The sequence below is a fragment of the Miniopterus schreibersii genome (genome assembly GCF_964146895.1).
Source record: "Miniopterus schreibersii genome assembly, chromosome: 16".
Lineage (NCBI taxonomy): Eukaryota > Metazoa > Chordata > Mammalia > Chiroptera > Miniopteridae > Miniopterus > Miniopterus schreibersii.
In genome coordinates, this window is record NC_138116.1 from 39330746 (window position 1) to 39342934 (window position 12189).

Consider the following 12189-nt stretch of genomic DNA (forward strand, 5'->3'; position numbering starts at 1 on the left):
TAAGCGATACCAGGCAATATGTGTCTTTCCAGCTTATTTCACTTAACATAATATGCTCTAGGTTCATCCGTGTTGTCACAAACAACAGGATTTCCTTCCTTTTTAAGGCTGAATAATATTCCTGTGGATATTTATGCAGCCTATTTTCCTGAGTCATTCATCCATTAATGGACACTTAGTTTGTTTTCATACCTTATCAACTGTGACTAGCACAGCAATAAACATGGAAATACAGATACCTTTTCAAGATAATGGTTTCTTTTCCTTTGGATATAGACCCTTGAGTGGGATTGCTGGATCATATGGTAGATCCATTTTTAATCTCTCAAGGAACCATCATTCTGTTTTCCATAGCGGCCATACCAGTTTACAATCCCTCCAACAATGGACAAAGGTTTCCTTTTCTCTTCTTACCAACACCGATTATTTCTTGTTTTTTTGTTTCCACTCTTTGATAATAGCTAATTATCAAATATCTGATAATAGATAATTGGTGTCAGGTGGTGTCTCATTGTGGTTTCGATTTGCATTTCCCTGATGATTAGTGATGCTGAGCATCACTCCATGTACCTGTTGGCCAGCTGTATGTCTTCTTTGGAAAGCATATATTTTCTTTTTTTAAAATTTTTTTAAAATATATCTTTATTGATTTCAGAGAGAGGAACGGGGAGGGAGAGGAAGAGAGAGAAGCATCAATGATGAGAGAGGCATCATCAATTGGCTGCCTCCTGCACGCTCCCGACTGGGGATCGAGCCCGCAGCCCCAGCATGCGCCCTGACCGGGAATCGAACGGCAATCTTCCGGATCCTAGGCCGATGCTCAACTGCTGAGCCACGCCGGCGGGGCATTTTTTCTTAATTGTTTTTTGGAGTTTTGTTTTGCTGCCATTGTGCTTTACCTATTGTGTTTTCATTCCATGTATATTTTTAATTTTTATATAAAATTTATCAGTTTACATGTGTCAGATTTATCTTCTAAAAATATCAATGTTGAGTTATAGTTAGAAAGTTCTTCCCCACGCAGAGATTTTAAAATATTTTCCTATCATTTTTATTATTTTATTTTTATAGTTGAATCATTATTCTGTTTGGATTTATCTTAGTGTACAGTGGAACGTAAAGGCCCAACCATAAATTTTTTTACCTCCCTGTTTTCCTAACACTATGTATTGAATGTTCATCTTCCCCGCACTGAGTTAAGATGTCGTGCTTATACTACATTTTATGAAGTCACCCCTGTTCTCTCCCCTCTTTCTCTAATAAAAAGGGATAGCTTGTTCCTTTTTAATTTTATTTTTTAATTACAGTTTACATTTAATACTATTTTGTGTTTGTTCCAGGTGTTCAGCATAGTGTGACAGCTCATTCTTCTTAAATATATGGACTGACCTGTATATTTCTCGTGGCCCTTTTCACCAGGTCTCATAGTTACTTTATATCTGTTTTCTTTCTCCTGCTAAATATTAAGCTCCTTACAAGCACAATTTCTAGAACAGTAGTTAGTAAATACATGCTTTAAGCAAAAGGGGAAAAGGCAATTGAAAGCTCTTGGGCTACCAGCTACTAACCCAGGACAAGAGAGTGCCATATACCCCGTTCCATCCTTTAATGGATTATTTTCCTGCCTGGGTTTGGAGGAGATACTCTGTCTGTCCATTTTCACCAGCAAAAGTGGTGGAACATGGTCTAAAATCCAAAGGACCTGTGTCTCAAGGTCGAATAATATCATGTCCAATTGCTTCTGGCAGACAGATGTCAAAGCTGTCCATCTGTGCTCCATTTCTTCCTAGGAGAGATCCCAGATCTCTACTCTGATGATGAAGTTGAAAACATCATAAGCAGTGTGAGAAATGAAGTCAAGAGCCAAGGTCTGGTTGACAACAGAGAGAACTGCTGGAAATTCTTTATAGATCGGGTCCGACGACAACTGAAGGTATAGAAGGATTTACTGCCCAGGGTAGACAGGACCAGAGATGATTCCTAAAGGCCCCTACTAATATTTGGACACAGATGTCCTAATTGATTGTCTTGGGAGTGGGAGGGTGAGGGTGCAGTGCCCTGTCAGCCTTGGCAGGGGTGCCCTTCTCAGCTGCCTCATGGACACTGGCCTCCCTCTTGCCTCATACAGTCTAAGTTTTCCACTTTCTTGGCCAGAAAGTCTGGCTAGCAATTATAATACAGATTTTTGTCTCTGTTGGATGTGTCTCTCAGTTTCCTAGGAAATTAAGGATCCAAGGTTGAATCTCTCTCTACGGCTACTTCTCTGATACCTTTTTGGTTCTCTCGCCCTGCTGACTTCTCAGGTGACTCTCTGTTTCTCCCCTGTGGGGAACAAGCTGAGGGTCCGCAGCAGGAAGTTCCCGGCCATTGTGAACTGCACAGCCATCAACTGGTTTCACAAGTGGCCTCAGCAGGCGTTGGAGTCTGTCAGCCTCCGCTTCCTGCAGGACACCGAGGGCATTGAGGTGAGAGGGAGAAGGGGACACTCCTTAAGATTCTTTCAACCTCAGGGAACAAGGAATTCCATGTCCAGAATTCTAGGGTCCAAGTTGAGGCTCGGATAGAGTTGTTGGAACAACTTTGCATGTAGTGAAGCAATAGGGGGTGGGAGCACTTACCCCCAGTCTTCATGGTAAGACTATCTCTTTATTTCCTACACTTTGATTTTAGCCCACAGTCAAGCAGTCGATTAGCAAGTTCATGGCTTTTGTCCACACAAGTGTCAACCAAACATCCCAGTCTTACCTGAACAACGAGCAGCGCTACAACTACACAACCCCCAAATCGTTTCTGGAGTTCATCCGACTATACCAGAGCTTGCTGCGCAGGAATGCAGAAGAGCTCACATCCAGAACACAGCGGCTTGAGAATGGGCTGCTGAAGCTCCACAGCACCTCTGCCCAGGTAGTGGCATCCTTCCGATCTCTCCTGCCTGGGAGGGGGGGGGCGAGAGCAAGTGGGAGCAGCCCCTTTTCAGAGAACTGGAGGCATCACACTTGTCCAAAAATCATCCATGGTTTTCGGGAGGCCCCAGTATTATCAGAAACGGTACCAAGAATTAAGGCTGAACTCTCCAGCAGAAGGGCACACCCTCCCTTCAGGCCTGGTCAGCTCCCTCTCACCGATGCTGGAATCCCGGGAGCACCGCTCCTCTCTTCCTCTCTATCACCCCCTCCTCTTGCTCTGCTTTCTCTCGAGTCCACTTCCCTTCCATCTTCAAGGCTAAAAGAGATGAATGGTTGGAAGAAATGGTCACAGGGCTCTACCAATTTTCTTTCTTTTGTCTTACAGTATTATCTGTCAAAGTGCCCTCGGAACCTAACTCTTGAACAAATCCTGTCTCATTTCATGCATTTCCTCGTACACTTCTAGTTGGTTGGCCATCAAAAGAAGGCCCCTGTTGTCCTGTCCTTGTTATAATTTTCTACTTTTCCAGAAGGAATAAGTTTATTTCAGTCAATATACTACTCCTCCCTTGAGAGCTGGGGACAGCTCTAGCGCCTCCTCTGCCCCTGCTCATCCCATCAAACACTGTCGATGCTTGATGGCCCCTCCTGTGCTCTGTTTACCCGCAGCAGAGCCGGTCTCTCATTAAGGTGATGAAATTTCATTCATTTGCACAGTTAAACTAAAATTGTGATCATTTTACCTGTTGGACATTCCACGTTCCTGTAGATGTATAGGCCTCTCATTTACTATCATTTTCTCAGAGCTTCACCTTTGGAATAACTGTCATGAACACCCTTCTGACCTGTGCTTTTTCTCCACTTCAGTTTCTTGATTCACAGATGTAAAATATCTAAAGGATTCCAGTTCATTTAGTGGGATGCATTGGGCCCCTTGCAGTCTATAGTCCTACTCTTTCTTCTGATGAGAAATTCTTCTATTTTGTGGTTTTGTCCACCTGCTCTGGCCCCTCCTCCCGGAGCAACGACTGGCTGGGTGGGCTCCCCGTGCCAACATCTACTACCTCGTCACCCATGGTTTGCACCCCTTTGGCCTTTTTCCCTGCCCTCCAGGGCAGCCTTTCACGTTTGTCCTCAGCAACACTAACTCAACAGCATGTGGTACCGCTCTGCTTCCTGGGCTTCCAGTGGAGACTTCAGTTGTGCTGCTACGTTTTTAACATCCTAACAGCCCTTTCTCATCTCACCCTTTTTCCTTCCCTATTGCTTTTTCATTTTAGCCTGTTTTTCTGCAACTATATTATAGAAACCATTCTCCTGATGATGCCAAACATCTCCCTTAGTGTTTTTTTCTAGATCCAGGATTGGGTCCTTTTCAGAGCTGCCTTCTTCTGAGTCTTCTAGCTGCTATTTCTGCCCTCATTCCGTATTTATATAAAGACCTTTTTTTTTTTTTTTTTACTCACCTTCAGACATAGTGAGACATCTGTTGAAACTCAATGTTTGTCAGCAAATGGCGTGTGACAATGACCTATGATGCTACTTTCTTCCCATCTGTGTCATGACCAAACCCTTTTTTAGAGCTACAGTTCAGGGCCAGTTGAAATACACAGATCCCAGTCCAGGTCTTAGCAGTTGACCTGGTCACCACCTGTGCAGTAGAAAGGTGGCATCTTCTCCCTCAATCACTTTCTGCATCTGTCAGTCCCCAAATGTGTGGAAAACAGCATGAGAAAGAATCCCAGAATGCGGTGCTACCAGGTGTTTTAAACATCTCCCCCCTTCTCTTCCTTCTGTCTCTCCCCCACCTACTGTCCCCTCAGAACATTCTGCAACACCCCCGGCAGCGTTCCACCCCCTACCCGCCTTTCCCCTGGGAATTGCTGATCAGCCTGTGTAGAGGATATTCGCTGGGGAGCAAGCGATGTGTGCGAGCTCTTACGCTCTCACAGAGCAGCACCCCGCATTCCGCTTTGTGCAGACAGTGAGGAAAGCATAGGTGTGTGCTCCTGTTTCAGAAGATCTCTATTTAACAAGGAGACGCCTGGTTGTATTTTGGTGACTCCAGCTCCGTCTGCATATAGTTAGTGAAAAATCCCAAGTCCTGGCACCAGTGTCAGTTTCTTCTCCTGTGTTCCCTCCCTCAGTGAACACTTCTACCTGCCCGTTACTAGGCCAGAAACTGGGGCATTGTCTTTGACTTGTCTTTTCCTCGCTTCCCGCGTCTAAGCACTAACAAATTCTGTTAGTTTTCTAAACGTCTCTCAAGTGCACCCCTCTTGCTATAGCCCCCATTTTCAATGTCTTGATTTAGACACTTTGTATCTGGATTATTTCAATAAATCATACTCTCCGATCTCTCCCCCTTCCCAAGCCTGCTTTGCCCACCACCTCTTCTTGCACCTCTCATGGGGCCGAAATCCCTGTGGTCATCTTCGGCTTCTCATTCCCCTCTTTCTCTCTCAGTCTACGCCCAGGAAGTCACTGTTGGCTCTAACTTCAGTTATGCCCAGGGTTTCACCAGTTCTCGCCTCCTACACCACCACCCAAATCTGAGCACAGCCGTCTCACCTGGAAGCCACGATCCCCTTCTGACTTGTGTGTCCGCTCCTGTGTTTGCCCCTCAGTAGTCCATCATCAACAGAGCAGCCAGAGCGATCAACTGAAAACAAATTAAATCATGTCGCTTTTCTGCTCAAAACCCTGAGATAGGGATGGCCCTCAGTTCCCTCGTGACAGTGCTTCCAAGGCTCCTCCCAGCCCCTGCTCTGTTACCTCTCAGGCTTCACCTGTGGCCGCCCACCCGTGACATTCCCCTCTGGCCGCGCTGCTTCTTTGCTCTCTCCACACACATACCAGGCCTTCGCACTGGCTGTTCCCTCCACCTGGGATGCTCTTCCCTCTGAACTCCCTGCGGCCCGCTTCCTCATGTCCTTCAGTTCTCTGCTCAGATCTTACCTTCTCAGCGAATCTAACCCTGATGGCCGCATTTTAGATGGTAGCCTCAGACCCCTCCTGACCCCTCATTCGGCTCTATCTTTCCTTTCCCCATAGCACTTACCCCTGTCTAACATACAGTTTACTTATCTGTGTGGGGTTTTCGTTGTTGTCTCTCTCCATTTGTTGAATGCAAGCTCTGTAAGGACAGGGTTCTCTGTTTTATCCACTGGTGTAGCCCAAGTGCCTGAAACAGCACCTGGGCAGAGCGAGCTCAGTAAATGTCTGTTGAATAAATGCACTGATTCATGAACAGCACTCTCCTTCACCTCCCGGACTGTACGCAGCACTAGACCAGTGCTACCCAGTAGGGATATCCTGCGAGTCGTGTATGCAGAGTCAAATTTTCTAGTAGCTACGTCGAAAAACATGAAAGGAAACAAGCGAATTTTCTTTTAATCGAAAATTGTAATTATATACAATTTTGTTTTATACATTAATAATATATTTTATTTGACCCACTATATCCAAAATATTATTTTAGGAGATAATCAATGTAAAAGAATTGTTAATGAAGTACTTCCCCTTTTTTTCCTACATGGTTTCAAAAACTAGTGTGTATGATGATACAGCACATCTCATTTGAGAGAGGGCACATTCTAAGTGCTCATTGACCACGTGGCTAGTGATCACCAAACCAGACAGCACACACTAGGCCAGCCTCTATGCTGTTCTCGGAGTGATCTTCGCTCAAGCCAGGAGTCTGAGTATTTTCTCTTGTAGGTCTTAATGCTTTAAACATTACAGTTCAGAGTCCCTGATCTTTTTTAGAACTTTCAAAATTGTACCTTTCATATTGCTCCACTGTTTTCTTCCTCTATTCCACCACATTGTACCCTGAACTCCAACAGTACTATTTGTAGTTCCCACGATATTCCACAAGTAGTTCACAGCTCTGTGTCTTTATGTGTGCCCACACCTCGGCAGTTTGTTACTGTTAAGACCTAAATAATTTGCTGCCCCACTGCCCAGAAGCCCTTTCTAATTTCTGACTAGCTATGCATCAGTCCCTTCTCGGTGGTTCCATCCTTGAATTATGTTTCTTCTCTCGCATGTATTGTGTCTTACCATTACCAGTCCTTCAGGGGCAGAAATCAGGACTCATTGGCACATACGAGGCATTCTAGAAATGGGTAGATGGGATATGATAGATGGATGGGCAAATAACCATTGAACAAGTTCTAAATCACCTACAAGCTCAGAGTGGGGTGGAAGGTGGATCTTCCAACTATGTACATGTTATATATTTCATACTTATTGGTCATTATGATGCAGATTCTTCTTATAGAAATGGTATCTAGGGTCCCTGACTCTGATAGAAGCCCTTCATCAGGAATTGTTCCTTTGGTAGAAAGACTGAAGTACATCATCATAACCCAACATAAGGTTAATGTCTTAAATTATATTGTATCACTATCCTACTGCCCAATTATAACCGTTTTGGTGTTCATAACCTGGTGGGAGTAGACTGCATGAATCTCACAGCTCTAGCTCAGACAGACTCCAAATTTATGTAGTACAATAATAGTTGTACAATACAACTATTCAATAATAGTTGTACTAGTACAATAATAGTTGTACCAGAAGTGGTAATGATAATGGTAATAATTGCAACAATTAAGAATTGTATAATAACCTAAAGTTTATAAACTTGAGATATAATTTCATGCTTAGCATCAGCTGGTCAGAAATGTAACTTTATTTTTCTATAACTGGATTTAATTTAGCTCTGGATCCGTCTTTTTCATTCAAGAGCAGAAAGCTCCCAGTATTGCATTTCGGGCTGACTTGATGACTTCAGTTAAAAACAGGCTTTGGAGGGCAGCAGCTCAGAGTTCTAGCTCTCCTGGGCTGCTTTCTTCTGGAGGGTCTTTTCCTCCTGGGTCTGTAGTCATGTCAGGCTTCAGGAGGCAGCTGATGAAACACTGTGGTGGGGTCTCCAGTTCCCGCTGGCTCTGCTGATGGATGGATGGTCCTTCCCGGTGTTCAGGTGGCATCTTCTGTCTTTGCTTCAGCTCCAGCTGAAGTCTTCACAGTTGTTATAACTTGTTTTCTCTCTTCACATATTCAGTACCCCCAACCCTGACTTGGGTCTTACCTCATCTCCTACTGATATCCTCAGAACCCACTGTCGTCCTCGCTTCTGTATCTAACTCAGGAGTATCCATGAGTAAGTGGGGCTGTTGGATTGAAAAAGTGTTCACAAAAGGTCTACAGGCTACTGCATATAGGATTTAATCAGCAAATCTGTCAAGCTGGGAACTTTTACATTCAGTTTATCTTAGGGTTTCAAATCTCAACCAAATTTACCTGAAGCTTACAGTTAATAATTTACCATGATGTGTTCTTCAGGACTCTTTTTGTTGCAAGTGAGAAAAACTAAGTCAGATTCACTTAGCAAAAAGAAACAAAACATAAATGAAAAGAAGGAAAGGAAAGGAGGGGAGGGGAGGGGAGGGGAGGGGAGGGGAGGGGAGGGGAGGGGAGGGAAAAAGAGAATATTTTTAGATATTAGTATCCTACTGCCCTTCTTAGGACCCTTTTGATGGCAACTAACCAAAATCCAACTAAACTTGGTTTAGACAAGTCAATAAAATAAAAATAAAGTAAAGTAAAATAAAATAAAATAAAATAAAATAAAATAAAATAAAATAAAATAAAATAAAATAAAATAAAATAAAATAAAATAAAATAAATAAAATAATAAAATAAAATGATTCATGTCACTGAGAAGTATGGGATAGAGCTTAATTTGGACAGGGCTGGAGCTAGATACTCACTAGATGCCCCTGTTCAGGCCGGCAGCTGCCCTGCTTGCATTCTGTCTGCTTTGCAAGCCCACTATAGAAAGGAGGGCCTCTTTCCTGGTATTTTCAGCCAAGTTCCTGGGTTAATGGCAAGTGGTTCTAATTGGCCTCTTTGGGTCATTGGCTTACCCTCAGTTGAATACTTTCATTGGCCAAGCCAGGATTGAATGACAACCGCTGAAGTCAATCCCCCCCAACCTACAAGGACTTGGGAAGGGGGAGTTCTCTGAAGGAAAATCAAGCTGTGTTATCAGAACAGGCAAGCATAACAAAGATCTAATACAGATGGAAGCAGCCGTGTCTAAGAGGAAAGCGTGCTTGAAGTCCGAATTCCTATCAGAAAGTGCGGGGTAGCTCTGTGAACTGAGTTAAGAACGAAGATACCTCTAGGCCTCCAACCCTCAGCGGAGTGTTTTTGCTGTTGATTATCCTGGGTTCCCTCTCCTTTTTCCAGAGCTCTCAGGAGAAGAGAAGGTCCTGGGAAGCTTGACCTCTCTTTTTAGCATCATGTACCTGATCCTTGAAGAAGGGAGGGTCTCCTACCACAGTATTGTCATCACCCCCAGTTAGACAACATCCCCCCACTTGTCACACACAGTCAGTATTCATGGAGCTGGCAGGACTGAGGGAAGGGGGCTCTTCCATGTTCATGGGGCTCTCCCATGTTCGTGGCACTCTTCCTGTCCAGGTGGGGGAGGGGGTCTGAATAAGTAGAGATCCAGAGGATGGCGTGAACGTTCTGAGTAAGGGAAAGGAGGAGAGAAAAATTGTAAGTAACCTATTTGATGTCCTGTTCTATTGCAGAAGAGCCATGAAGTGAGCCTGAGTTATGCCCTCTCTGTGGCTTTGTGGGAAATGGCCTAGTTCTGACCAGTGGGACCCTCATGTCACCCCATGTCACAGCTTAAAAGCTATAAAGTTCCCATTCACAGTGCAGGTGATTATCTACCTCAGGCCTGAGGTCACAAGCCATATCTGCAATCAATAAAGCAAACAACAAAGAGAAAAACCACTTCAATTTTCTCAAATCTTCCAAGATTTAAAAAGGAACAAAAAGTTACTGGTGTGTTTGCTGACTGGAGTGATTATATGGTTCAATCATTTTGATTTACAATTGCATCTTTGTCCCAGTAGAAAGAACTCCGCAGCTGAGCGACGGGAGATGGAAATGGATTAACCCCCGACATGGGGATATAAGATGTGTTCTAGGGAGCAGGACTCCATCTGAGGTTAATGCAAAGTCCCCAGTTTCCATGAATACACAAAATTAAAGAGCATTCTTTTTTTTTCTGCTTTCTTTCTCTTTCCCTTTGATCTACCATGAAAAGGGAATTATCAGCGCGTCTAAGCCTCTGCTTTATATTTCTCCTCATGTATTTTGCATCATAAAGCATTTGAATCTGTTCAACGTGTTCCAGGAGCTCTGAAGTAATCTTGGGTTGTTGAGTGAAAGAGGCTGCAGAAAAGTGAGAGACAAGAGGTCATTCTGGAATGCAAAGTTTATGCGCCTTATTGCAAATATAAATGGCTTTTTCACTTTCCAGAAATAAATAGATCTGAGTCTTCTCTTTGCATGCGAAACGGCCATAACACTAGGCCCATGATTCTTAAACCTTGGAGAGCATCAGAATCACCCAGAAAGCCTGTGAAAACAGATTGCTGGGCCCCACCTCCAAAGTCCCTGATGCAGCAGGTCTGGAGTGGGCCAGAGAATCTGCATTTCTAACCAGTGCCCAGGTGATGCTGATGCTGCTGGTGTGGGAACCACACCCTGGGAACCACTGCATTCTGCAGAACTGAATGTACATAGAAAACCTTTCCTCTTTCTCCAGCTGATCAGAGAAATAGACAGTTTCCTGGGTGCTGATAGTCCCATCACTGCCTCCAAAATGCATATAAATATGGAGGCTGGTTGGGGAACCCAGCTGGCCTGGACCATTGAGATTCTTGCTGTCCCACTTCAACTTGGTCAACCTGGGTTGTGGAAATAAATGAAGGCCAACCAAATGAGAACAAGCTCCAGCAGGGGAGCCAGCCACCTTCATTTGTGTTTTGGCTGAGACTCTAGGGCAGGAAGAGTGGGAGAGCTGTATCGTGGGAAGAAAGGAAAGGCTCAGCTGGGCCCTGGTGGAGGCTGTTGGCCTGGGGCAGATGCAGGTGGGCTGATGAGAAGGGGGGCGCCCTGGGTGATCCGTCAGGGGTGCACGTTCGACTTCCTCTGGTTGCTCCTATGTTGGAAGCAGAGACAAAAATTAAAGAAGCTGTCAGTTGTTAATCAAGTCTTGGCCATTTGGGGGCAATTGTTACAGGGGTTGTTGTTTGTCTCTTTGGACTGTTACCTAAACAGTTGTCTGACTTCCTGCAAGTCTGACTGACAGCAGGCTGGCACCCTGAGCAGTGTAGTGGAGGTGACAGGTTGGTTTCCTGGGCAGGTGGCTACCGGCTGTAGCTCAGAGTTCTGCTTCTACATATCAGTCTGGCCACTGTCTGTTCATGTTGTCACTTTCTTGGGATACACAATAGACACTCCATTTTTACCACTTGCTAAATTCTTGTTCTACTCCACAGCGGCCAATTTCAATTAAATAATGACATATTTATTAAGGACCTACTGTGTGCAAAGTATTATGTTAGGCACAGGAATTTTTATAAGACATAGGCACCAATGTCAGTGAGAAGCAGCTGAGTCATTTGGGCATCAAGGAGAAAGATAGGCGAGATCATGGATTGCTTAGAACCTTCCACCACATTGATTGTAGGGGGAGAGGGAGAGGGAGTCCTGTGTTCCCTTCCTTTCCCGGGTCGGAGCGCTCGGTCCCAGCTCAAAGCTTGGCTTTGCACCCTTGCGTCAGGAGTCGGCATTCCCTGCTCTGCAGGGTCAGATCCCCAGGGCTGTGTCCGAAGTCCCTCTCCTCCCAGTCAGCCTGGTGCTTCTCCACTGCAGGTGGATGACCTGAAAGCCAAGCTGGCCACCCAGGAGGCGGAGCTGAAGCGGAAGACTGAGGATGCGGACCAGCTGATCCAGGAGGTGGGCGTGGAGACGGACAAGGTGAGCCGGGAGAAGGCCGCGGCAGACGAGGAGGAGCGGAAGGTGGCCCTCATCATGCTGGAGGTGAGGCAGAAGCAGAAGGACTGTGAAGAGGACCTGGCCAAGGCAGAGCCAGCACTCACGGCGGCCCAGGCGGCCCTCAACACCCTCAACAAGGTAGGATGCCTGGCGTGCTGCCTCCCCCTCGGGGGAGCAGGCTCCTCCTCTACCAAGGCAGCTGGGTACCCTGGTGCTCCAAAGGGGTACAAGGGCAGAGTGGGAGAGCCTAGGGTGGAATCCAGCTCTCACTAGCTTAGTCATTAAGCAAACAAACATTTACTTAAACGGACTAAATGTCAGGCTCCAGAATCTACCGAAGAAATCCCAGAGATGTGAGTCTGAGAACCCATCAGGGCAGAAGGGGCCGTGCGCCCACTCCTCGGCCCCACCT

At 45.3% G+C, this 12189-nt stretch overlaps 1 protein-coding gene across 1 annotated transcript in view; it reads left to right on the forward strand.

Annotated features, from left to right (window-relative positions):
* Positions 1-12189, forward strand: part of DNAH9 (dynein axonemal heavy chain 9) — a gene marked incomplete at its 5' end in the record, with an annotated part of 294508 nt that overhangs the window by 192861 nt on the left and 89458 nt on the right. Inside the window, 4 exon segments of the mRNA XM_081115813.1 lie at positions 1791-1933; positions 2304-2465; positions 2671-2904; positions 11655-11915. Coding sequence (XP_080971939.1) covers positions 1791-1933; positions 2304-2465; positions 2671-2904; positions 11655-11915 — 800 coding nt within the window.